Source organism: Tursiops truncatus, chromosome 6 (genome assembly GCF_011762595.2).
Source record: "Tursiops truncatus isolate mTurTru1 chromosome 6, mTurTru1.mat.Y, whole genome shotgun sequence".
NCBI lineage: Eukaryota > Metazoa > Chordata > Mammalia > Artiodactyla > Delphinidae > Tursiops > Tursiops truncatus.
In genome coordinates, this window is record NC_047039.1 from 105,493,385 (window position 1) to 105,520,217 (window position 26,833).

At 37.9% G+C, this 26,833-nt stretch overlaps 1 protein-coding gene across 8 annotated transcripts in view; it reads left to right on the forward strand.

Annotated features, from left to right (window-relative positions):
- Window positions 1-26,833, forward strand: part of GAPVD1 (GTPase activating protein and VPS9 domains 1) — a 73,161-nt gene that overhangs the window by 24,998 nt on the left and 21,330 nt on the right. For 4 of the 8 annotated variants that reach the window (XM_073806597.1, XM_019949230.3, XM_019949233.3 and 1 more), the window contains exons 2-15: window positions 527-744; window positions 1,541-2,384; window positions 3,907-3,993; window positions 5,883-6,017; window positions 6,164-6,353; window positions 10,382-10,542; window positions 12,788-12,917; window positions 14,006-14,131; window positions 16,091-16,264; window positions 18,064-18,204; window positions 19,273-19,407; window positions 19,869-19,988; window positions 23,382-23,459; window positions 23,589-23,959. In XM_073806597.1, the coding sequence (XP_073662698.1) occupies window positions 560-744; window positions 1,541-2,384; window positions 3,907-3,993; window positions 5,883-6,017; window positions 6,164-6,353; window positions 10,382-10,542; window positions 12,788-12,917; window positions 14,006-14,131; window positions 16,091-16,264; window positions 18,064-18,204; window positions 19,273-19,407; window positions 19,869-19,988; window positions 23,382-23,459; window positions 23,589-23,959 (2,877 nt within the window). In that variant the 5' untranslated portion in view covers window positions 527-559. Of the gene's footprint in view, window positions 1-526; window positions 745-1,540; window positions 2,385-3,906; window positions 3,994-5,882; window positions 6,018-6,163; window positions 6,354-10,381; window positions 10,543-12,787; window positions 12,918-14,005; window positions 14,132-16,090; window positions 16,265-18,063; window positions 18,205-19,272; window positions 19,408-19,868; window positions 19,989-23,381; window positions 23,460-23,588; window positions 23,960-26,833 lie in introns of those variants that run through there. The other 4 variants (XM_019949232.3, XM_019949234.3, XM_073806598.1 and 1 more) reach the window with 3 other exon arrangements.

The following is a 26,833-nucleotide window of genomic DNA, read 5'->3' on the forward strand; positions in this document are numbered from 1 at the left end:
GAATCCATTTTGAGTTTATTTTTGTGTATGGTATTAGGGAGTGTTCTAATTTCATTCTTTTACATGTAGCTGTCCAGTTTTCCCAGCACCACTTATTGAAGAGACTGTCTTTTCTCCATTGTATATCTTTGCCTCCTTTGTCATAGATTAGTTGACCATAGGTGCGTGGGTTTATCTCTGGGCTTTCTATCTTGTTCCATTGATCTATGTTTCTGTTTTTGTAGACACGGGACTTGAAGGATACATGCAAGGTATTTACAGTGGCTGCCTCTGAGCACTGGCCTTATTAAGAGCTTTTCTCTTTTTCTTCCTTTTTTTTTTTTTTTTTTGCTTATCTGTATTTACCAGTTTTTCTGTACTGAACCTATAATGATTCTGTTGTAAAATATATAGAGAGATAGATTATTTTAAAACTAGAGCTAACCATGATACTAAATGTAGCCTAATATTTAATGTGTTCTCCTACCCTGTTTGGTTTTTGGAAAACAATTTAAGTGACATAAAAATTTTTTCTTTTTACTCTTAGTGATCAGCCTTTGTACCTTCTCCACATTTGAAGATGGTGAAGCTAGATATTCATACTCTGGCCCATCACCTCAAGCAGGAACGCTTATATGTAAACTCTGAGAAACAGCTCATTCAGAGGCTCAATGCAGATGTACTTAAGACAGCTGAAAAGTTGTATCGCACAGCATGGATCGCTAAGCAGCAGAGAATTAATTTGGATCGGCTTATTATAACCAGGTAAAGAAAAGGTTTTGAGGTCTTAATTGTTACAAACCACCATAATTCTGCTTATAGCATTTAATAATTGCTAACTGCAAATAAACAAATCTATTTCCAACAAAGTGCATGGTTTAAGATATTTTAAATCAGCATCTCAATGGTGAGTCTTTGCTTATTTTGCTTAATTAACCTATTAACCTAAGCACAGTTGTAGAGAATTATAACTTAAGCATTAATATTTTATACCCTACCAGTTAATTTTGTATCTTGGCATTATATAAAATTTTATTATTGTAGAGAGTAAATTATCTTGTGTCTGCTTTTCTCCTAATATTATTTAATATATACATTTGCATGTTTTGCTATCGTATATCTACTTTTCAGTTTTAGAAACCTCATTTTTCACTGTGTTAATACCTGATTGTTCTGTTGTTCCAAGAAGCAGTTTTTAAGTCTAGAAATAGTGGTGCTGTGGTATACTGTCAAGAAAAGAAGTCAGACATAGAAGAGTACATACTGTATGAGTCCATGTATATGAAGTTCAAAAAGAGGCAGGACTGATCTTCAATGATACAAGTCAGAATAATGGTTATTTCTCAGCACTTTTCATTGAACCTGACTTAATATGAAGAATTTGTCCTACTTTTTGGTTATGACTTTCTTTACACATTTAGATGCTGGTGGTCTAAAAGATTTTAGCAATTCTGAGTGATCTCATTGCCATGACTATCATCAACTCACATTTCCATGTTTTAGTATAGTATATTATTATTGTTGTTGACTTTATTATTTTGCTTCTTTGCTTGTTTTTTAGTGCTGAAGCTTCCCCTGCTGAATGTTGCCAACATGCCAAGATTTTGGAAGATACACAGTTTGTTGATGGGTATAAGCAGTTGGGATTTCAGGAGACTGCTTATGGAGAATTCTTAAGTCGATTAAGGGAAAATCCTCGTCTTATTGCCTCCTCTTTGGTTGCCGGAGAGAAACTTAATCAGGAGAACACACAAAGTGTTATTTACACAGTTTTTACCTCTCTCTATGGCAACTGCATTATGCAAGAAGATGAAAGCTACCTCCTTCAGGTGTTGAGATACTTGATTGAATTTGAACTTAAAGAAAGTGACAACCCCAGGCGACTTTTGAGGAGAGGAACTTGTGCCTTCAGCATCTTATTTAAACTTTTTTCTGAAGGACTGTTTTCTGCCAAACTTTTCCTCACAGCAACTTTACATGAGCCAATCATGCAGCTGCTTGTTGAAGATGAGGATCACCTGGAAACAGACCCAAACAAGCTAATTGAGAGGTTCTCCCCGTCTCAACAGGAAAAACTCTTTGGAGAGAAAGGCTCAGATAGATTCAGGCAAAAGGTTCAAGAGATGGTGGATTCGAACGAGGCCAAACTAGTGGCTTTGGTGAACAAATTTATTGGTTATCTCAAACAGAACACATACTGCTTTCCACATAGTTTGAGATGGATTGTGTCACAGATGTACAAAACTCTCTCCTGTGTAGATAGACTGGAAGTTGGGGAGGTCAGAGCAATGTGTACTGACCTCCTGTTGGCCTGCTTCATTTGTCCTGCGGTTGTCAATCCAGAACAGTATGGAATAATTTCTGATGCTCCAATTAATGAGGTGGCAAGATTTAATCTGATGCAGGTATGCTTTTGCTAGGCATTCAGTTTAAAGTCAGTCGATTGGGCAGTGGGAGTGGGAACAGAAAATATGATGACATTATTCATATATTCTTACCATTCCTTTTCCCCAAACTGTCCTAAATATTTGCTTCTTACATTGTGTTGGTTTTTAAATGGAGTCCTCATACACTTGAATGCATAGTTGAATTTGATTATCTAGAACAAGCCCTTACCCCTTTCGCATGATTTCAAACTCCAGAATGATTGAAAATTGAGTGTCTTTTATACTTCACTTGGTAACAAAACCTAACCTGAACTAATATGAGGCTATTTATAATTGTTAGTTATTCCATTTCATGTTCATGAATATTCGTGTTTTGCTGAAGGAATGTTAATATATCTGATTATAGGAAGCCAGCCTAAGTACTAGACATGTTACATGTATGCAGTAACCAACCTTTCTAAAATCTCCAAATTTTGAAATCTGAAACTCCTCTGGAACTAAAAGTTTCAGAAAGAGGATTTTTGGATCTGTGTTAGTGCTTTTTTCCCTAATCATCTGAACTACTGAAATCATGTTATTATTTCTTAAGGGATTCTTTTAATTATATCTTATCCCTAGAAATACTGTGAGGAAGAGACAGTTTATTTGGAATAGAATATGTCTTGTCTTTGGATGACTTTTTTTTAATGGTAAGCTTTTTTTCATGATCAGTTCTATCATATTGGGGTGTTTAGAAATTAACTATATAGACATCCCTGAAATAAAATTTTTTTATCATCTCTGAAACACTAAATTTATTCTTATGATAATGTTGTTATAGTTTTATTTTTGTCATTCCATTGGAGGTTGAATCACATCTTTTCAAAATGAGTGAAAGGGGGATTGTCCTAGGTATGAAGATGATGCTGTATGATAATAACTTTCAGCAAAGTGTCTTTAGAGAGAGTGGATTAACAGTTCACTTTTGGCAGTAAGGAACTGGCTCTGTGAATTGATATTTACTTTCAAAACAGCTTATGTTCTAAAGGAATTCTTTGCTTTTAAGTCTAGAAAAAAAATTTACCTTGAGTACTTTATGAACTATAGGGAAAAGTACTTAATAACTTGAGATAGTTTGAGTCAGCTTTTACAAATTAATTAAATTTCTAAACACATGAAAAGTACAGCAGCAGAAACAAAGGTGTGTACCTTCATTTCCTAATGTTGTAATAATATGAATTAAAGACAAAGCAAAATTTTCTACTTATTCTTTATAACTCAGTCTAAATGTAATAAAATATAGTAAAAGCTGACATAGACAAGATGCACATTTTATTTGGGATCCTATTTTGTATGCCTGGTCAGGTGGTGTGAATATTCTTTTTTTTTTTTAAATTTAATTTAATTTTTTTTTTTATACAGCAGGTTCTTATTAGTTACCCATTTAGTGTGTTAATATTCTTATGAAATAGATTTGTAGAATGGAATGGAAGTGCTTTCACAGTGAGGACTGTGTAAGTGTCTACAGCCTATGTCTTCCCACCTCTGCTCTGGGTTGCAGGTTGGCCGCCTTTTGCAGCAATTAGCAATGACTGGCTCTGAAGAGGGAGATCCCCGGACAAAGAGCAGCCTTGGAAAATTTGACAAAGTAAGAGTGAATACTATGTCGTGTGAAGTACTGTTTATAGAAGGTTCTGCTGAAGTATTAGTCAACCTAACTATTCTCCTTATTAAATCTTGTCCCTAGGTGATGTGTAAACTAAATATTCTTTTCAATTACCCTTGGTTTGGCTATAGAGGATACAGTGTTGGATCAGCAGCATTTAAAGGAAGATGTCGTCTGTATAGCAGATTCACTTTGCTGTACAGCAGAAACTAACAAAGCATTGTAAAGCAACTATACTCCAATAAAAATTAATTAAGAAAATAAAGGAAGATGTCATCAAAGATTACTAATTCTCAAAAAATATATATATAAATACCAATTATACTTCAATTAAAAAAAAAGATTACTAATTCTCACTTATAGAAATGTTGAGGAGATGCCGTTGTAATGAGAGCCAAAGAGCTATTAAGATTATTTTTAAAAGTTTGATTTAGGGCCTTCCCTGGTGTTGCAGTGGTTAAGAATCCACCTGCCAATGCAGGGGACATGGGTTCGAGCCCTGGTCCGGGAAGATCCCACATGCTGCGGAGCAACTAAGCCCATGCGCCACACCTACTGAAGCCCGCGCACCTGGAGCCCATGCTCCACAGCAGGGGAAGCCACTGCAATGAGAAGCCCGCGCACTGCAATGAAGAGTAGCCCCCGCTCACCGCAACTAGAGAAAGCCTGCGCGCAGCAACGAAGACCCAACGTAGCCAAAAAATAAATAAAATTTAAAAAAAAAGTTTGACTTAAAAAAATTGTCACTAAATCAAGTCTGTGAATATATGAATCAGCAATAAATGTATAATTTTAAGTGTATTTCATAAGTTAACATAGCATTGTTCAGTTGGTATAACTGAATAAAAATTTAAGGGACTTCCCTGGTGGTCCGGTGGTTAAGACTCCACGCTCCCAATGCAGGGGGCCTGGGTTTGATCCCTGGTGGGGGAACTAGATCCTGCATGCATGCCACAACTAAAGATCTCACATGCTGCAACTAAAAGATCCCACACGCCACAGTGAAGATTCTGCATGCCGCAACTAAAGACCTGGCGCAGCCAAATAAATAAATATTTTTAAAAATAGAAGAATTTAATTTATCACACTTTGAGTAGGCTGTACATTCAACCTAAAATTCAAAGGTTAGATAGTGAAGTTTCCCTTCCACCTCTGATCTCTAACCTTCATTTCCTCCCTAACTGTTCTTCATGTTATCAATCTTTTGTCTGTCCTTCAAGAAGTCTGTATGTATACAAGCAAATTCCTAATATATTTTCCTAATTACGAATGGTAGGACTGTGTGCACTGTCTGCCTCGTGTTTGTTTCATATACCAGAATATCTTGGAGATTATTTTACATCAGTTCATAGAGAGTCTAATTTTTTTTAATGTTGGGTTTAATATAATTTTCAAGAAGAAAAACTTTCTACATGCTTGTCCACCTCAATCAGAAATTTTATTCCCTTTATTTATTTATGTTTAATAAATTTATTTATTTATTTATTTTTGGCTGTATTGGGTCTTCATTGCTGCACACAGGCTTTCTCTAGTTGCGGCGAGCAGGGGCTACTCTTCATTGCGGTGCGTGGGCTTCTCATTGTGGTGGCTTCTCTTGTTGCGGAGCATGGGCTCTAGGCACACGGGCTTCAGTAGTTGTGACACGTGGGCTCAGTAGTTGTGGCCTGCAGGCTCTAGGGCGCAGGCTCAGTAGTTGTGGTGCACGGGCTTAGTTGCTCCATGGCATGTGGGACCTTCCCAGACCAGGGCTCAAACCCGTGTCCCCTGCATTGGCAGGTGGATTCTTAACCACTGTGCCACCAGGGAAGTCCCTGTTCCCTTACTTTAAAGAGGAAGTATTTCACTGTGATTTTTTTCTCCTGTTTGGACAGAGCTGTGTTGCTGCTTTCCTTGATGTGGTGATTGGAGGCCGTGCAGTGGAGACCCCGCCAATGTCCTCTGTTAATCTTCTGGAAGGGTTGAGCAGAACTGTAGTTTATATAACCTACAGTCAGCTTATTACTCTGGTAATGGCTTTATTCTTTAATAGGACTTTCTCAAAAGTCATTTATCTGAACATGGGCAGAGTCCTAGATGAGGACATTGTGTGAGAAATACATATTGTGTTTGAAAAATTGATTTCATAAGCTAAATGCCCTTTTACTTTTGCCAGGTGAATTTTATGAAGAGTGTGATGTCTGGAGATCAACTGAGAGAAGATAGAATGGCTCTTGACAATTTATTGGCAAACCTACCCCAGGCAAAGCCAGGAAAAAGCAGCAGTTTGGAAATGACTCCCTACAGTACTCCTCAGCTGTCTCCAGCAACCACTCCAGCAAATAAAAAGAATCGATTGCCTATAGGTAAAGAGAATTTCTCATATTGAGGCTTTCCTTTAAATTTAATATTTCTTTCTTAGCCTTTGTTATTGCTTAGCATTTGGGAATATAGTTTTAAATAATTTGGAGAAGTTCTTCTCTTCATTTTTACTGGTGGTATTTCAATTTTTTTTTGGCTGCCTTGGGTCTTTGTTGCTGCGTGAGGGCTTTCTCTAGTTGCGGTGAGCGGGGGCCACTCTTCAATGGGGTGGCTTCTTTTGTTGCGGGGCATGGGCTCTAGGTGCGTGGGCTTCAGTAGTGTGGTATGCAGGCTCAGTAGTTGTGGCTCGCAGGCCCTAGAGCGCAGGCTCAGTAGTTGTGGCGCACAGGCTTAGTTGCTCTGCGGCATGTGGGATCTTCCCGGACTAGGGCTTGAACCCGTGTCCCCTCTATTGGCAGGTGGATTCTTAACCACTGTGCTACCCTGGAAGCCCTAATTCAACTTTTAAAATTAAAAAAAAAAAAAAAATTGCACCAGATTAGTTAAGGTTCATCCGTAGGCTTAAGCCTTTTTTTTTTTTTTTAAATAAATTGATTGATTTTTGGCTGAGTTGGGTCTCCGTTGCTGCACGCAGGCTTTCTCTATTTGCAGCGAGTGGGGGCTATTCTTCGTTGCGGTGCGCGGGCTTCTAATTGCGGTGGCTTCTCGTTGCGGAGCACAGGCTCTAGGCACGTGGACTTCAGTAGTTGTGGCTCGCGGGCTCTAGAGTGCAGGCTCAGTAGTTGTGGCGCATGGGCTTAGTTGCTCCACGGCATGTGGGAGCTTCCCAGACCAGGGATCGAACCTGTGTCCCCTGCGTTGGCAGGTGGATTCTTAACCACTGTGCCACCAGGGAAGCCCAGGCTTTAGCTTTATCTAGACATACTTGTTATAATTAATTGGAATCATGCCACTTGCAGTATACTTTGTTTACTTTAAGTCATCATTTGAATTATGTACTGTCATCATTTGAATTATGTAGCCCTGTTCTTTCCACAGAGTTCTAAATAATATAATAAAATAATATTATTTGAGAAATTTCTATCAGTAAAGTTGAAAATATATAGTTACTATTTTTTCATTATTATTAATAGCCAATCTTTTATTGACTGAGTTAAGATCTTTGTTATTTTATAAAATAAGGCAAAACTTCTGTTTTGTCAATTTTAAGAAATAGGTTTAATTAAGCCTTATTTCCTTAGTAAACATTTATCCATAATAAATCTATATAATCTGTAATAATATCTATATAAATCCACAAACAAATTGAGCATATGTATACTATGTACCAGGCACAGGGTAAGCATTTTCTAAATGTTCTTTCACATTTAATTCATGCAAAAAATCGACACAAAAAGTGGTCTGATCACTGTCCTGCAGGCGGGGCACTGTGTTCAACACTGGTCATACAAAGACCCGTAAGTCAGGCCCTTACACTTAGGTTAGTTGCTGATAGTCCAGTTGGGGAGAATGAGAAGAGACCAGTACCCTTCAGTGTACTGAGTGTCTGATGGAGATAAGCACAGAGGGTTATGGGGACACCTAACTCAGTGGTGTGGTGATGCTGTCAGGAGAAGATTCGGGAGCAGGTGAAGGCTGCACTTTCTCTTGGAGGATGAATGGAAGTTAGACAAAGTAGACAAGACACAGAGAGAGTGTTTAGACCAAGGGAGCAGAGTATTTTAGTGCCAACTTTTTAACGGTCATGAGGAGCTCAGCAGCAGTTAGTGAGCGTGAATAGTTATTATATTTTATACATTCTTTTTTTTTTTTTTTTTTTGCGGTACGCGGGCCTCTCGCTGTTGTGGCCTCTCCCGTTGCGGAGCACAGGCTCCGGACGCGCAGGCTCAGCGGCCATGGCTCATGGGCCTAGCCGCTCCACAGCATGTGGGATCCTCCTGGACCGGGGCATGAACCCGTGTCCCCTGCATCAGCAGGTGGACTCTCAACCACTGCGCCACCAGGGAAAGCCCTATATTTTATACATTCTGAATAATGGGATTTCATTTTTAAACTCCCATGAGCTGATTTGTTAAGAATTGTCAGTTTCTTAAAATTAATCTACCTTACTTTTAACATAATATGGAATAATATTATCAACAGGAATGTGGCATCATATTCTTCAAGTCTTTGGCTTTCATCATCTCAAAACGTCAATTTTCAGAATTATAAATAGAAAAAAAGTAAACTTGACATGGAATGATTTTTAATATTATAGGCTATTAGCACTTTTTTAACATGAAGAAATAAATGATTTTTGGTAAACCAGAGATTCTTTTTTCCATGATTCACTCGTGTTCTTTCGTTTCTTTTCATCCAGAGTGTCATTCATTAAATAAGAGTATAATGGAAAGTAAATTTCAAATGTTTGCCCAGTATTATTTTGTATAGTCATGTGACCTGGTCATTGAACTTATTTCATATTTTAAAAGATGTGTCCATTATTCAGAGGGTTGATTTTCTTTCTGTTTAATGCTTTCACAACCCAGGACAACAGTTCGCAGCCATAACTGTCTGGGATTCCTTAGCCACCAATCTTACTGCTCATATTATTACTCTAGTAACCCCTTTTGGTGGGTAATAGGCTGTTCCTTTTCTTATGTAACTTTTATTTAAGAAATAGTTTATGAACTTTTGCTCCATGTGCATGTTGCTTTTGCTTTATGTAAATTGGTACATAAATTTTGATTACTCGCATTTTTATAAATTATGAAGTTTGTTCCTTAAGATTCACGTAGTTGTTCATAAAGTTGAAGTTAAGTTTACAATTCAAGAGAAGACAGTGAGGGTCAGCAAAGAAAGGTGTAAGTGAACCTATTTTAGACTTTTGGAAGTTGATGTGTGCTTTGAGTTTTGAAAGTAAGAGTGATTGATGAACTGATCTACAGCATTGTGGAGAGAACATGATTGTTTATAGCTCTGTCTTCAAGTAGGTCAGCTTTCACCGAAACTGAAGTTGAAAGACTTTTATTATAATTGAGTGTTTGTGCTTGATGTCTGCACTTTTATTTGCCCTGAAGGAGTATCTATTTAGTATTCTGGTTGTACTGAATCTTATTGTCCTCTGAAAACAACCTGACACTTACCACAGAAGACTAAAGTTCATAGAGAAATTGTCACAAACTATCTAAATCTTTCAGTTTCCAAAAGTTCTTGTAAGGGAATTCCCTGGCAGTCCAGTGGTTGGGACTCCGTGCTTTCACTACCGAGGGCCCGGGTTTGATCCTTGGTTGGGAAACTAAGATCCCACAGGCCGCTCAGTGCAGCCAGAAAACAAAACAAACAAACAAACAAACACAAAAACCCACCAAAAACAAAAGTTCTTGTAAGATCTATAGTATGGATTACTTTAGAAAAAGGTATTACTTCTTTACTTATAAGTAGGGGAAAAACACCCCAAAGTAATTAGATCCTTCATTAATTTAGAATGTTCCCATAAAGCAGAAAGGAAACTTACATTCAAACAAAGAGAACTCTTCTGCATCCTTAGGAAGAGGTTAATACATTTCAGGAAAAACTGTGTTTTCAAAAACTGATTCTGGTTTTGTCAGCAGTTGCCGACTTGTATAACTTTTTATGGCTATCAGATTTCTATGTGAAATTTTCTAATGCTTTTAAGTTTAGTTATTAGTAAGGGAGACCTGTGGCAGCTAAATCATTTTGTTGGAGAAATAGTTGAAGTTATTATACCTTGAAAAGATAAGGAATAAAATAATGCTTTTCTTGTCACTCCTGAGTCTTAAATTGATTGGGACGTGTTTGCTGTTCTGCACGTGTAAACTGTGTCACTCCCTGTCAGGTGAACATGGATCATTGTTTCTGTTGATCAGTTTTGAAGGAGAATTTGTATTAGTCATTAGTAGAGTAGCTGGGAAGATATGGGTTTTTTTTTTTTTAAATTCATATTCTCACCACTCTTTTTGTGCATGTGCAAATGTTCTACATTAATAGAAAATATATTTTTGTATTAATGTGCCATTTTCTTCATTTTGTCTTTTTCTCTAAATTATCTTACTTGAAATTGTTTTATTAGCAACTCGGAGCAGAAGCCGCACCAATGTTCTGATGGACTTACATATGGACCATGAAGGATCAGCTCAAGAAACCATCCAGGAAGTGCAGCCAGAAGAGGTGTTGGTCATTTCCTTAGGAACAGGTCCGCAGCTTACTCCAGGGATGATGTCAGAAAATGAGGTATGACTGTATTGTTACCCTTAACTTGTAGCTATTAATGTTAAGAACTTCAGATTCTTTTCTTCTCAGTAAAGGTCACTTGCTTCTATAAATCAGTATACATTTAACAAATATTTTTCATTATCTTCAGTGGGTCTGCCATGATACCCCATCAAATGCTCAACTCCCTGTGAACAGTTCTGGAGGTCCTTCACATTAATAAACCTGTGGCACTGTAGTTGATAACCAGATCCATACCAAAAGGAATTTTCCTAATAGTAGTAGAAGAGGCAGGAAACCAGGAAATTGTGTTGTGGAAATTGAAGAGACTTTTCCAGTGACCTGTAGGAAATATTTTATGTTTCTTTTCTTTTTAATGATATAGTAGTGGTATTCCTGCTTTAAAGAGCCAAACAGTATTTAGAAATAATTTCTGTTCTTTGACTGGTTGGGAAGAAATGGAAGAGATAATTGAAAGGAAAACTAAGTAAAATATTTTAAGGAAATGGGGTTGGGGATATGAGAATCAGTTTTAAGATATTTGTAAACAGAAGAACTTGGGACAGAAGCAAGAGGAAAGAAGTTTTGACTCTCTAAACATAGGAGCCTCTTGTCATAGATTGTGACCTCTTGAGAAAGAAGCATTTTCTTACCTTCAGCAGTGCCTGCTTATTATTCAACAAAGCCTATTCCTGGCCTGGGAAGAAGGGACCAGTTATAGTGGTTGATACAGTGATGATGGTGGTTGATTAAGTGGCGTGACTTGTAGGAAAGAGGACCATCAAAATCCACAACCCCGTCCCCCCACACACATTCAAAGTGAATAAGCTGGCAAAAACTGTCAGAATCAACTTTTTGGGAACTCTAGAATGTAATAAACTTGTGGCAACCAGGGGAAATGCTTAATGAAGAAAAGAACTGCTGCATTTCAGTAAGAGAGTCTGTGGCATTTTACTCCCCCTGTTACTGTCCCCCGACCCCCCACCCCAATGGCAGCCTTGAAGACAGCCGCCAGCATTCCTGCGCAGGGTAATATCTAGATTGTGGTATGATCCTTTTGTTTTTCATTAATTCATACCACTCTCAAGGCCTTTAGATGGATTTTTCCTGAAGATTCATTGCACATTGCTCACTCTGATGAGTGGGAAGGCTCAAGTTATCTTACAAATACAAAATGTAAAATCTTTATGTCTGCATTTAATTTCAAGCAAACAGGGAAAAGATTCTATTTTTAAATGACCTTTTAAAAGCATCACATGAATAAATAGATGGTGCCATTAGAAAACCTTTAATTTACTGATTTAAATGCAGGGTCAAAACAGCGACTTAAGGATTTTCTTTCTTTTTTTTTGGCTTTGTGTTGTTTTTTCTTTTTAATTGAGGACACTCTTCTTCGCATTCCAGCAGCAGCCTAGGAACCCAGTGGTTGTGAGTTCAAGTTCCAGGTGTGCTTAATACATGCTGTGACATCCAGCAAAGCACACAGTTCTTCATTAAGTTGGAGATACACATACAGAGCTGAGTTATGAGGTTTGTGGGGAGTGAGAAGTAATTGTTATTTGGAAATCATCTAACAGATAGAAAGCTCTGTAAAAAGGCAATCAGCTCTAAGCTAGATGTGGCATAGAAGTCATACTTCGGCTTCTGGTATGGACTTTGTGGCCGTGTGTATGGTGATCAAGTGGAGGTTCTAACTAGACTGATTAATTCTGGTGCCTACAAAATAATTTGTTTACATGTTTTTTTCCTATTAATTAGTTTATTAACTTTTAGAAAAATGCACACAAAATTAATATGTCACTTTACTGTGCCAAATGCTTTATGTGCATCTTTTTGTTTAATCCTCAACAACTCCATGGCATATATACTGTTACTATCACCATTTTATAGATGAAGAAGATGAGGCTCAGAGAGCTTAAAATACTTATCCAAGTTTACATAGTTGGCCCATGGCAGAACTGGGAGGACCGGACTGCTGAGTCTGAAGCCTCTGACACCTGCAAACCTAATCACTGCTCATCGATGTCCAGTTGCCTGTTCAGTTGCTGAAACTGGTAGGGTGATGGAAAGACATAGGCTCAGTTCTTCTAACTGGTACACTTTTATCCCAGGGGTACTTAAAAACTTGATTGGAGCCCTATAAATGGGTTTTCAGTTAAAAATGATAATTTAATATTAAGACGAACTTAAATATGCATTTGCCATGGTTTGTTTTCTTATCAATAATCTCTCAGTTGTGATAAACTAATGGCATTTTATTTTTCAGGTCCTAAACATGCAGCTTTCGGATGGAGGACAAGGAGATGTCCCTGTCGATGAAAACAAACTCCACGGTAAACCTGATAAAACCTTGCGCTTTTCCCTCTGCAGTGATAATCTGGAAGGAATATCTGAAGGTGAAGGGTTACTTCATTCAAGGAGTTGTGTGATTCAAGTAATATTTTGTTTTGTGTTCTTTAAAGGAGCCTTAAAAATTACAATTATGCCACCTGTGCCTCTCACTGAGGAGCGTAATGAAGTTTTCCTCTAATCTTGAACAGTTGGCTGTAAAGATTGTTTCTTTGAATAAAATTGACATTGCAAGAGACCTTTGGTCATATAAAATGGAGACGATCTAAGTCTGCTTTGAGACTTGAATAATACCAAGTTTTATTTCACTAGTATTAACATATACCAAAGCTTGTAGAGCTCCTTTAGAGGGATATAATGCATGTCTAAATGGAAAAAAATTGACTCACTAGTATTTCAGGGTGTTGTGTATACTGCTAATGTTTTAATGAAGCAGAAAGATACAATGGAAGTAGGATAGGAATAAAAAAAATTAAAAGGCAAGATTGTAAAGTGAGAATATGTCACTCCATGCGCTAGAACAAGCTTTTTTAATGAAAAAGTTTCAATTTGACTAACATTTTAAAATAAACATAGATGGTAATAACTTTTCCTTTTTTTCTCACTTTTGAAAACATAAGTAGTGTACATTCATTCTAGAAAATGAAGGAAAAATTGAACCATCTGTGACCCTACCATTCTGTTAATAACAGTTAACATTTTGGTTTATTTATAGCAAAATTAGGCTTAGGCTGTTTTGTAACCTTTTTTTGTTTAACAATATAACAGTAACATTTCCCTTTGTAATTTAGCATTCTTATATAACATGGTTTTTAATGTCTGTTTTCTTTAACTTCAGTTGGGCATTTATCATAATTTAAACATTCTTCTGTGATTACACATGTAGATTGCTTTCACTTTTCAGACATTGTAAGAAGCACTGCAACAAGTGACCTTAGGTGAATTTTTGATTAGTTCCTTAGGATAAATTTCTAAAAGCAGAAATTCTGGCTTAAAGGGCGTGTTTATTTATAGGGCTTAACAGTATTAAAAGCACTTTAATCAGTCTTTTTAGTCTCTTATCAAGGCATGAAAAATTACATGGTGGCTCATGACTGTCAAAAAAAGCTCACTCACAGTATAAACGTTTCTCTAGGTCCTTCAAATCGTTCTAATTCAGTATCCTCACTAGACCTGGAAGGGGAATCTGTATCAGAACTTGGAGCAGGACCTTCTGGGAGTAATGGAGTTGAAGCTCTACAGCTATTAGAGCATGAGCAAGGTAAAGTGAGGTTGAATTCAGCTGTTCAAGCAGCAAAAGAATTTACCTGGTGGCAGAATAAACAATCTGTTTCCATGTAAGTTGGCTGTGTTCAGTTGATTATATAATGACCATTAAACTTGCATTTACTCATAGTTCCTTCAGGTCTTAAAAATGTGTTTAGTTGGCAATTCCCTGGCGGTCCAGTGGTTAGGACTCAGCAGTTTCACTGCGGTGGCCCAGCATCAGTCCCTGGTTGGGGAACTAAGGTCCTGCAAGCCTCGCGGCTTGGCCAAAAAAAAAAAAAAAGTGTGTTTAGTTGCTAAGTGGATTATTCAGGCTAAAATTACATAGAATAGTTAAAATGAATTGCTTGAATTCTGTAATATATGGTGTTTCAATTCTGTAATATTAAATTTTTAAGGGATACTAAGATAAATACGCAGAGCTCAAGGAACTTAGAACAGGGAGAGAATGGCACACGAATGATTAAAATTATCATAAAAGTGCTTTGGCAGTTCTGAGTGAGAAATACATGTGGTTGAAAGTGTAGGGAAAAGCTTATTGGGAGAAAATAAAAACCTCAAAGCCTGGCTGGCATTGCATTGGCTGAAACTAGAGATATTCTAGGTGAAGGAATAGTAGTATAAGCAAGTCAGGGAGGTGGGAAGCCATAGTACTTACTCAGGAACTGTCAAGTAGGGTAATAGGGTGAGGTAAGGCTGAAAAGTAGATGGATCCCTTTTGTGCTTTAGGAAGATTAACATGAAAAAGTCCTTTGGATTTGTCCATTTACAGATCAGTGGTGGCTTTCAGAGGAATGTTGAGGGCAGATGCCCTCAACTGGATTTGAGGCAGTGACTTTAGTGTGTGTAAAAATCACCTGGGGAGTTAGGGGGGAAAAAAAGGCATTTCCCATGTCTCATTTCTAGAAATCCTGGATCAGTCTATTTTTGGAAAGGAAAAGAGTATTGCCAACTGGGTTATGTGTGGGGTGAATAAAAGTAATGCTATGTTTTTACTGGATCAGTTTGTCACTGTATTATTTAGGATTAAAATTTCTGCAGATAACAGAAACCTAAAATAATATTAGCTTAAGATAGAGAGAATATCACCTCTTTAACAAGCCGTCTAGGTGATTCTGATATGGGTGGTTGGCAGTTTACAGTCGTGAATCCTAGGTTAAGAAGTGAGTGGGGACTTCCCTGGTGGTCCAGTGGTTAAGGCTTCACGTTTTTTTTTGGTTTTTTTGTTTTGGTATGGGTTTATCTGTTAATTATTGCCACAATAATGCTGCATAACAAACCACCCCAAAACTTGGTGCCTTAAAACAATAAACATTTATTTTTGCTCTCAAGTCTGTGGGTCAGCCAGGTGGTGGTTCTGATTTGGACCGGGCTCATTCATGCATCTCTCGTCATCATGGTTGAGTAGGGAGCTCTGCTAATCTTAGCTGGGGGTCCGTTGGTCACTGGGGAGCTGGCTCATCTAGGATGACCTTTGCTTTGTTCCATGTGGTTCCTCATCCTCCAGCAGACTGGTTTCAGCTTGTCCTCATGAGAGAACAAGGATGAGAAAGAGCAGAGGTTTCTAAGTTCTCTCTTGAGGCCTAAACTCACAACTGGCACACTTCCTCCTTACCTTTTGGACAAAGCAAGGAACCAGGCCTGTGCAAATTCAGAGAAAGGGGAATATATCCCAATTCTTGACCAAAGTCACACTCTAGAGGACAGGGAGACAACTGATTGCATGGATGGCCCCAGTTAATTTACTGGAAGGGGGAGGACATATGCAGAACTCAATTCAGAGAGGGAAAGAGTACATCCGTGAGGGAATAATTCAGTGTTTTAGTACTATGTGCTGAGTGTTAATGTTAAAATATGTAACTTGAAGTTCAAAGACAAAAAGGTCTTTAAAGTTGATATAAAAAAATGATAGCTGTGCTACCATTTTTTAAGTGCTTAATTTTGTTTTTGGTAGCTACAACCCAGGATAATCTCGATGATAAGCTAAGGAAGTTTGAAATTCGTGACATGATGGGACTGACAGATGATAGGGATATATCAGAAACAGTGAGTGAGACGTGGAGTACAGATGTCTTGGGAAGTGATTTTGACCCTAACATTGATGAAGATCGCTTGCAAGAAATCGCAGGTAACTGCTATTTAATGTCTCTGGAAGATTGCTGTTTATTCATATCCACCCACCCCTCATGGGAGGGAACTTCAGTGCTCTGACAAACGTGGTGTGTATGTTAGCAGTAACTGGGAAACTGAGGTAATTGTATGTGACAAGGCATTTGTGTATTTCTTTTTTCTTTACTTAAATATAGGTAGTATTTTCCCCTGTCTACATTTAAGTGCAAAAAAAGAAAAAACAGTCTTTTGAATCAACTTCTTGTCAATTCTTGTTTGCAGGACATAGTATATGTTCTTAGTCTATGATTAACATATTCTTCTTTTGAGACTAAACACCTTGCCCTAACGTGAAAATTCTTACAGGTTATAGCCATAAAATCTTTCAGAATAATATGATACTGAGAGTCTCTAAAAACCGAGTTTACTTCTGGAAGGTTTAATTCAGTTCCAAAGAATGACCAGTGTTTTCTTTTTTTCTTTTTTTTATATCAAGTTTATCGAGGTACAATTTACATACGTTAAAATTTACCCTTTTTAGGATATTGTTCTGTCTGTTCTGAAAGATTCATACAGTCTTGTAATCACCATCTTTATTTTCTTTTTAAATCATGGAACATTTCAAACAAATACAAGAGAGAGCAGTATAATGAACACCGTGTACCCATCACTGAGCTTCACCAATTACACATACATACATGGCCAGTTTTGTTTCATCTCTTCTCCCACCTTGTTATCCCCTCCCCCGATTATGTAATCACAGGTTAATCAGGCAGGTTCCAGATAAATTTAACTTTTATTTTATATTGGAGTATAGTTGATTTATCAGTACAGTGTTGTCTTAGTTTCAGGGGTATAGCAAAGCGATTCAGTTATATGTATATCCATTCTTTTTCAGATTCGTTCCCCATATAGGTTATTACAGAGCATTGAGCAGAGTTTCCTCTGCTGTACAGTAGGTCCCTGTTGACCATCTATTCCATATATGGCAGTGTGCATATGCCAATCCCAAACTCCTAATTTATCCCTCCCCCCATCTTTCCCCCTTGGTAACCATGACGTATCTTTAAAAGGTACCTTTTACCAGTTTTTCCAAAGGTTCTTCATCTACTGAAATAAGATTGTTCTTTTATTAGGTTTAATCAGAAGTAGTGGAGCATTCTGAACTTGAGTATTTTTAACACAGGTTTACAATAATGTTTAATCTTTCTATTTGTATTTTTAAGCAGTGTAAATAGATTTCTCAATTGGTTTTGCATTATTTGTTCCAGATGTCAAAGTACAATAGTATTTTTCCTGGCAGTGAGCTGTATTTGGGCAATAAGCTGTATTTGCAGTTGAATGAGTGCTACAGAGGAGATGTGTGTTTTCCTGCAAATATATTTTATTGCTCTGAATATGTGGCGAATGTGCCAGAAGAAAACATATTTGGCCAGTATAACTTTCTATGGTTAAAAGTCTCTGTTTGAGTGTTTTTAATCCCTGAAGGACTAAAATATTAGAGAGATGTTAGGGACACGTAAAATTTGCTAAAAAATCAAGGTGAAAACTAGTTGAAATGACTTGTCCTAATGATCTGTGTTTTCTCGATGGAGACTAAGGTGAACAGTAGGAAATTGATGAAAAGGAGCTTGTGTTACTGTGACCAAAGTGGGAAATTTATGTTTTTAGTGGTGTTATTGATTGAAATTACTCTTTCCTTGGCTTCTTTCTTGTGAGTAGAGAGATTTTGTTAGCTTAGTGTTTGGCTTTTTTCCATCATCACTGCTCTTTCCCTGAGGACATTTGTTAACCCTTTACTCCCCACTGGTTATACAGGTGCAGCAGCAGAGAACATGTTAGGCAGTTTACTGTGCCTGCCAGGTTCAGGGTCAGTGCTTCTTGACCCCTGCACTGGTTCTACCATATCAGAGACAACAAGCGAAGCTTGGAGTGTAGAGGTATTGCCAAGTGACTCAGGTTAGTATGCTGTCATTGTTTGCTTTTTGATTTGCACAGAAGTTTTAAATGTAAGGTATCCTAACTTCTATATTATGTACATTTTGTCAGATATACATTTGACAAGTATGAGGCCATCACATTGCTAAGAATTTCAAAAGGAAGATTAGTTTAGGGTATTTTCTGTCCAGAAAAGATGGACAGAAAAGAAAAAATGCAGTGTTGGATGGCATAGGCTAAGATGGCAGGTGCTTTCTGACTCTGTTCAGTTATCTTGGAAGCAATCGTTAGTAACTCATCAGGATTCTATGTGGGACATTGAGTTCAGTATCTCCCACTAACTTATCACAACCACTCTGAGTGGTTGGATGCCTGGTAAGCATGTTTAGATTTGGAGAACTTGACCCAAAGATACCTAATGTATTTTTGAAATGCATTGACATTGAGGCTCTGGAATCCTGAGAATTATTTTGTGCAGGATTATTATAAACATATATAAAGTATTTTGTACTTTCTCTTATGTATTGCATTTCTGCTTTTTTTCTGATTATGAATATAAATCCTTGTCTTCAACTAAATGTCAACTACCAGAATGCAAATATAAGTATATATCTGAACTACCTTCTTTTTGATCGCTTGGCTCAAGAATGATGAAGCAATCTTGATATGTGTTTTTTAATGTTACCACATTCAGACATGCTAACCTTTACGTAAGGAGACAGTAGGATTAGCTCAGTATTGAACATCCATAGGAGTTATTTTTTAGAAAGTGGTTGATTTAATGCTAAGCTGTTCTGTATTCTCTTGTTTAGTTTACTTGTTAACCAATAGAATACTGTATGAGATTAGTGATCTGGAAGCAGAGTTTTCATCTGTGCACAGTGAACTGGCCTGTATTAGGATGAAAACCACAACCTAGACCTCTTTAACACTTGATCTAACTAACTTTGCTAACGGGCCCAGACTTAAAAGTCTGTTTACACTGATTTCATTCATGCCCTTGGTAGCTTTCTTCATCTGGGTTGCAAAAGCTGAAACTGTGATGTGCTAGTAGAATCACTAATGTGATACCTCACTTTTTCTGTTTAGAGGCCCCAGATCTAAAGCAGGAGGAGCGACTGCAAGAACTGGAGAGCTGTTCAGGACTGGGTAGCACATCTGATGATACGGATGTCAGGGAGGTCAGTTCCCGCCCCAGCACACCAGGCCTCAGTGTTGTGTCGGGTATGTCTGGCTTGTTTTAAGGAATAAGGATTTGAAGGTGTGTTCCCACCTCCCCATTTATAAAGTTGATAGCAAAGAGATGTATTTTATTTAAGATCTGAGTAATTTCCAGTAAACTTATTACTGTGGGACCTGACATCTATGAGAAGTTAATGTGTGCCGTTATAGAGCCTGTCAAAGTAGTTGACAAATGGTCTGTGTGTGTTCCCTCTATAACTCTATCTGTTCTTGTAACCTCTGCTACTGTATTTAGACATCACATGATAATTCTGATTATGTTGTACAAATCAAGGTAAATATATTTAAGCAATTGTACAATAAAGGATATAATGCCAAACAACTCACATGTAAAGAACTGAGATACAAAAAATGTGAGAATGTATACATTTCTCCAAACTTCATATACTTTTTGTGTGGTTATTTTGTTCTTGCTGTTTATTTTTTACCATTTCTTTTTAAAGGCATAAGTGCAACCTCTGAGGATATTCCCAATAAGATTGAAGACCTGAGATCTGAGTGCAGCTCTGATTTTGGGGGTAAAGATTCTGTCACTAGTCCAGACATGGATGAAGTAACTCATGGTAAGAAGGGGAAATGAGAATGACTTTTAGAAATGATCACATCCATGGCTGAAACTGGCAGCCTTTGACACATTGCTGGTGATAGTATCAACTGTTGCAGCACTTCAGGGTGTAGTTTGGCAATATGTGTGTAAGGCCTTAAAATAAGGTTCACATGCTGAATTTGGTTCAGTTAGCCCACTTCAGGAGTCAGTCATAAGGAAACAGTTCATGTATGGAGAAAGTCTTATGCACAAAGATGTTCTTCATAATATTTATATTGGCAGAAAATTAGAACCAACCTAAGCACTGAAAAATAGAATGGCTAAGTGAATTTTGATGTGACCACTTATTTGAACTTATACAGCTATTTTTAAAATGCTTTAAAGAATATGAAATAATTTGGAGAAATACCTAGAACATAATACCACTTGGAAATTTTATTTTTAAAGAATTTTATATATAAGATAATAAAATGTTAAAAACCCTATCCTAAAGAAAGCACTGGGAAGAAATACCAGAGTGCTAGTAAGTAGTGGTTTTATATATTGGGCACTGGGTTTGAAGTACTTTTTTTGTTTTGTTTCATTTTTTACATTTTTGTGTATTCTAAACCAAAGTTTTTTATCCTCCACACTATGGACATTTTGGACCAGGTAATTCTTTGTTGTGGGGGCCTGTCCTGTGCATTGTAGGATGTTTAGCAGCCTCTCTGGTCTCCGTCAGAAGCACACCATCACCCTCCCTCTCGTGCAGTGATGAAAACTAAAAATGTCCCCAGACATTGCCAAATGATCCCTTAGGGGGCAAAATAGCCCCAGCTGAGAACCACTGTTCTAAACCAGCCGTTTTCAAGTGTAGTGTCCATGGACCACTGAGGGCCCTTAAGACATTTCTGGGGGCTGGGGAGGTATGAGGTCAAAACTGTTTTCACGGTAATAAAAGGTTATTGTCCCTTCTACCATATTGACGTTGCAAAGGTGGGTAAATTTGCTGAGACCGTAGCATGAAGCAAGGCAATGGCACCAGACCAGACTAGCAGTCACTGTATTCTTCTCTCACAGTTTAAAAAAAAAAAACAAACTTTACTTATGAATGTCTTTGATGAAGTGGTAAAAATTATTTAATGCTATATCTCAACCCTTGAGTACACATCTATCTAATATTGTGAAGGAATAGGAAGTACCCCTAACGCATTTCTGCTGCATTCTGAAATACGATGAAGTGTCTCAAGGAAAAGCACTTATCTGATTGAGTTGAGAGCTAACTAAGTAGCTGCCTTTTTTTCTTGTTTGTTTTTCATGAAATACCATTTTTACTTGAAAGAATGACAAACTGTAGTTATTCATACTTGGATATTTGGCAGGCATTTCTTGAAAATTAACTAAATGAGCCTGTCATTTCAAGGAAAACAACTGACAGGACAGAGTTTGATGCCAATGATAAAATCCAAGCTTACAGATAAAAATTAGAATTTTGGAAAACTCGTGTCTACCTCCACGAGCTTGACAACTTCCTGCTAGTTAAAAACTTTTCTGGTGAGATGGGTGGTGATATCAAGAATGTCATTTTTTTTGATGTTATATGATGAAATGTGTCAACATTTGGAAGATCTGCATATCTAATTGAACCAGTATTTTCCAGATGATCAATGTATGATGTTACAAAATCACGCTTGGGTAAAAGATCCATTCAAAGTGCAAGACAGACCAATTGAATTTTAATGTAACAGAGTACATTAGAGTGATTTGGTTTCAGATTCCAAATGGTAGCTAATCTTTAAAAAACTTAGCAAGATTTGGTAGAGTATGAAAGAATAATATCCACGGTTTTCTCAAAAGGCTGTTAAAATATTGTCTCTTTTCTACCTGCATATCTTTGTGAGATCAGCTTTTCTTTATATATACTTTAACCAAAACAACATGTGCAACAGATTGAAAGCAGAAGCAGGTATGAGAATCTAGCTGTGTTCTATAAAGTTATACATTGAAGGAACTTGCAAAAATGTAGAAGTATCACTCTTCTGGTTTATTATTTTGGAAAATATAATTATTTTTCATTTAAAAGGGTTATTTGTGTTACCATTTAATAAGTATATTTAAATGAATTAACATAAAATTTTAATATAAAATTTATTAAAAGTTTAAAATTTTTATTTATATATTCTTTTCAGTTTTAATTTCTAATATGGTAATTATCATTAGATATAACCAACATAAGTAAGCTTTTAGGGTCAACAAATTTTAAGAATGTAAAAGTGTCCTAAGACCAAAATTTTGAGAACTGATATTCTAAGCTATCTTTCATAATGATACACTATTTCTAATTTTTTAAATGAAGGTAATTATAAGACACAGAACAAAAGGAAAATCAAATGGCAAAATAGTACTATTATTCATTATCAAAAAAGAGCTCAGACTCAAAAAGTTTAGAGGAACGGTTTCTTTTATATATTTGTAAGTTTTAGTCTCTGCATATTTTAATATCTCTGATTTTGGTTGTTTATAGACATATGCTTAGAGGAGTCATCTTTTACTCTGTAGTTTTAAAATATTGTACTTTAGAAGTTCAAGTTTGTTTTGTAGTATAATGTAGTATTACTCATTTTTTAAATAAATTTATTTATTAATTAATTTATTTATTGGCTGCGTTGGGTCTTCGTTGCTGCGCAAGGGCTTTCTCTAGTTGCGGCGAGCAGGGGCTACTCTTCGATGCGGTGTGCGGGCTTCTCGTTACGGTAGCTTCTCTTGTTGCGGAACACAGGCTCTAGGCGCGCAGGCTTCAGTACTTGTGGCACGCGGGCTCAGTAGTTGTGGCGCATGGGCTTAGTTGCTCCACAGCGTGTGGGATCTTCCCGGACCAGGGCTCGAACCCTTGTCCCCTGCATTGGTAGGGGGATGCTTAACCACTGCACCACCAGGGAAGTCCCGTATTACTCATTTTTGTTATGAGTTATCTTATAAATTGTCTTTTGCTGAGAGCAATATTAGAATTTCAAATTTTACAACTTTTTATTTATACTCCTTCTGTAGGTAGTATTGCCCCTAGTTTTATAGGTGGAGGGAAGGTGAGATTCAGGGAACTTGTGACATTCTGAAAATTTTGATGATTTACATCTTCTGGCTCTGCTCTTTGCATTAACCATAGTACAGTTTGGCCATTAGAAGTAATAGGCAGTGGATGCTAGACTACTTAAATGTAATTAAAATCCATGTAAATATGTAGACAAAAACATAAAATGAATTTGAGGTAAGCAGAATATGCTATTTATTAGATCATGTTTTTTCTGATATGCCCCTCAAGTTGTAATTGGTCAAAAAGGAAGACTGTGGAAGAGAACCTTTTTCACAGTGTTGTAACTCCTACTGAGTCATGAGTTCTGACTTGGTCACACAGTTTGCCCATCTCTTTTAGGTGCCCACCAGCTGACCTCTCCTCCTTCTCAGTCAGAGTCTCTCCTTGCCATGTTTGATCCACTGTCTTCACATGAAGGTAAAGTAGTCAAATGAACTTTTTGACTCTTGTTTTATCATGGACAGAAGAACAAAACCAAAACCCTTTGTTCATGCCTTTGTTGGACTTTGTTGTGTCTCAGCTGCAGACTTCTTTTCTGTGTTCCAGGGGCTTCTGCTGTAGTAAGGCCAAAGGTTCACTATGCCAGGCCATCGCATCCACCACCAGATCCCCCAATCCTGGAAGGAGCTGCAGGAGGAAACGAGGCCAGGTTGCCAAACTTCAGTTCCCATGTCTTAACTCCAGCTGAGATGGAGGCATTTAAGCAAAGGCATTCTTACCCTGAGAGATTAGTTCGCAGCAGGAGCTCTGATATAGTGTCTTCTGTCCGGCGACCTATGAGTGACCCCAGCTGGAACCGACGTCCAGGGAATGAAGAGCGAGAACTCCCCCAAGCCGCAGCCATTGGTGCTACTTCTTTGGTGGCTGCACCCCATTCATCATCTTCATCCCCGAGTAAGGACTCCTCAAGAGGAGAGGTATGGGACGCAGGCCTTGTAGAAGAACTTGCTAATTATGGTCAGCTTTAGTGTTCCATCTGCCTAGTTCTCTTGATACCTGAAATTAGTGTGGAATATATAAATCTACGATGAAGGGTGGACAGTAGTCATGATTAAAGGTGATTTGTCAATCCTATATGTCCACGACCGTAACCCATAAAAAGCCTTTACTCTGGTTTTGTAATAATGTATCTTGCATTTTTATAATACTTTTAACTTTCCTCCAAGCAATTTTGTATCTCATTTAAACCTCACAGTTTCCTTCAGAAATGGTTAGAGGAAGTACTTTTTTTCTTTTTTTTCCAGTGCGTTATTATTTTTAATTTTGAAACAATCACAGAGTTACTAAAAAGTTGGAAGTAGATACAAAGAACCTCCCCCGCAACCATGTGAGAGTAAGTTGCCAACCTAATGCTCCAATGCTCCATCACCTATGAATACTTTAGTGTAAGTTTCCTACAAGCAAGCACCTTCCCCTACACATCATAGTACAACCATCAACATCAGGAAATTAAAATGCATACATTAATAATAATGTATCAGCGCTTCCCTGGTGGCACAGTGGTTGAGAGTCCGCCTGCCGCTGCAGGGGACACGGGTTTGTGCCCCGGTCCAGGAGGATTCCACATGCTGTGGAGCGGCTGGGGCTGTGAGCCATGGCCGCTGAGCCTGCGTGTCCGGAGCCTGTGCTCCGCAGCAGGAGGGGCCGCAGCAGTGAGAGGCCTGCGTACCGCAAAAAAAAATTAAATTAAATTAAAAAAAAAAGTATCAATATATTAATGATAATTTTCATACCCCATTCATGTGTCTCCTGTTGTCCCAGTAACATTCTTTATAATGAAAGGATCACATTCAAAATCACATCTTGTATTTAGTTGTTATGTCTTTTTAGGCTTTTTTTCTTTCTTTTTGGCTGCGTTGGGTCTTCATTGTCGCGCGCAGGCTTTCTCTAGTTGCAGCGAGTGGGGGCTTCTCTTTGTTGTGGAGCACGGGCTCTAGGCGCACAGGCTTCAGTAGTTGTGGCATGCGGCCTCAGTAGTTGTGGCTCGCGGGCCCTAGAGCGCAGGCTCGGTAGTTGTGGCGCATGGGTTTAGTTGCTCCGTGACATGTGGGATCTTCTTGGACCAGGGCTCGAACCCATGTCTCCTGCATTGGCAGGCGGATTCTTAACCACTGCACCACCAGGGAAGTCCCTTTAGTCTCTTTCAGTCTAGGACATTTCCTCAGTTTCTCCTTGACTTTCACGACCTTTATACTCTTTTTAAAAAATTAATTAATTTATTTTTGGCTGCATTGGGTCTTCGTTGCTGTGCGCGGGCTTTCTCTAGTTGTAGTGAGTGGGGGCTACTCTTCATTGTGGTGCACAGGCTTCTCGTTGTGGTGGCTTCTCTTGTCGCGGAGCACGGGTCTAGGCGCGCAGGCTTCAGTAGTTGCAGCATGCAGGCTCAGTCGTTGTGGTACACGGGCTTAGTTGCTCTGCGGCATGTGGGATCTTCCCGGACCAGGGCTCGAACCTGTGTCCCCTGCATTGGTAGGCAGATTTTTAACCACTGCGCCACCAGGGAAATCCCTATGCTCTTGAAAGTTACAGGCGTTATTTTCTAAAATGTCCCTCAATTTGGATCTGCTTGATATTTTCTCATGATTAGATTCAGGTTATTCATCTTAGGCAGGAATATCACTAAAGTGACACTGTGTTCATTTCACTGCATGCTACCAGGTAGCACACAATTTAAATTTGTCCCACTACTCTGGTGTTCACTTGGATCATTTGATGAAGGTGTTGTCTGCCAGGCTTCACTACTGTAAGTTACTCTTTTCCCCTTTGTAATTAATAAGTATTTCTGGGAGGAGAGAGGCCGTTGAAAATATGTAAATATCCTGTTCTTTCTCAAATTTTAAATTTATCCACTTATTAATCATATCTATGGTCTCATGATTTTCTATTTTTAGTCAATGCGTTTGTTACAGCCATTTATTTTGAAGCCTAGTTGTCCCTGATTTGGCCAATGGTCACCCCTTCAAGCTGGCTCCTGTGTTCTTTTGACATTTGGGTATCTTTCTTTGAGTATCTCTCTGCTTTCTGGAACAAAACGTTATAAGCTTGTATTGTATTGTGTCTGCTTTAGTCCTGGAATCAGCCATTTCTCCAAGGAGCCCTTGTTCCTTTTAGTAGAAAATGGTTTTTAGAAATCAGGATCTGGCTATTAGGTGTGCTCTTTGTTGTAGGGATGTAGCTGCTCCCAGGACCTCTCAGTTGACAGAGCTAGGGAGAGAGTGTGTGTGTGTGTGTACATGCACATTAACATGTGTATTTATTTCTATATCTTTCTTTTTATATGTATAGAACCATTTCCAGTCTAAAAACAATAGAATTCATTTCATCTTCCTTCCATTCCATATTTGCAGTTCCCTTGTCCAGCAGTGAGAAAACTGCTTTCATTATTCTTCATGTATGTACTCATTTGATCAGTCCCCCTGTATGTAATCAATATCCCATCCCCACCACTAAACCCTCCCTGGATGCCGTTCCTCTGCTTAGGTTCTGATATCCCATTCACATGGATGCCCTTAGAGAAGGTATTTTTAGTTCCAGTTTTGTAGATGAAAAAACAGAAATAAAATGATTTATCTAAAGTCACATGATAGGTTAGTACAGGAATTACGGTTCTGCCTTTTGACATGTGTCTTAATAATAACTCATTATAATTGGTGATCAAAACATGAACTTTGAAGTTGGTCAGATCTAGGTTTGAGTCCTGGCTGTGCCCCATATGGTCTGTATAACTTTGGGAAGATGAGGAGATAACCTTCTTTAGCCTCATATTTCTCATCTATAAAAAGGGCTTAATA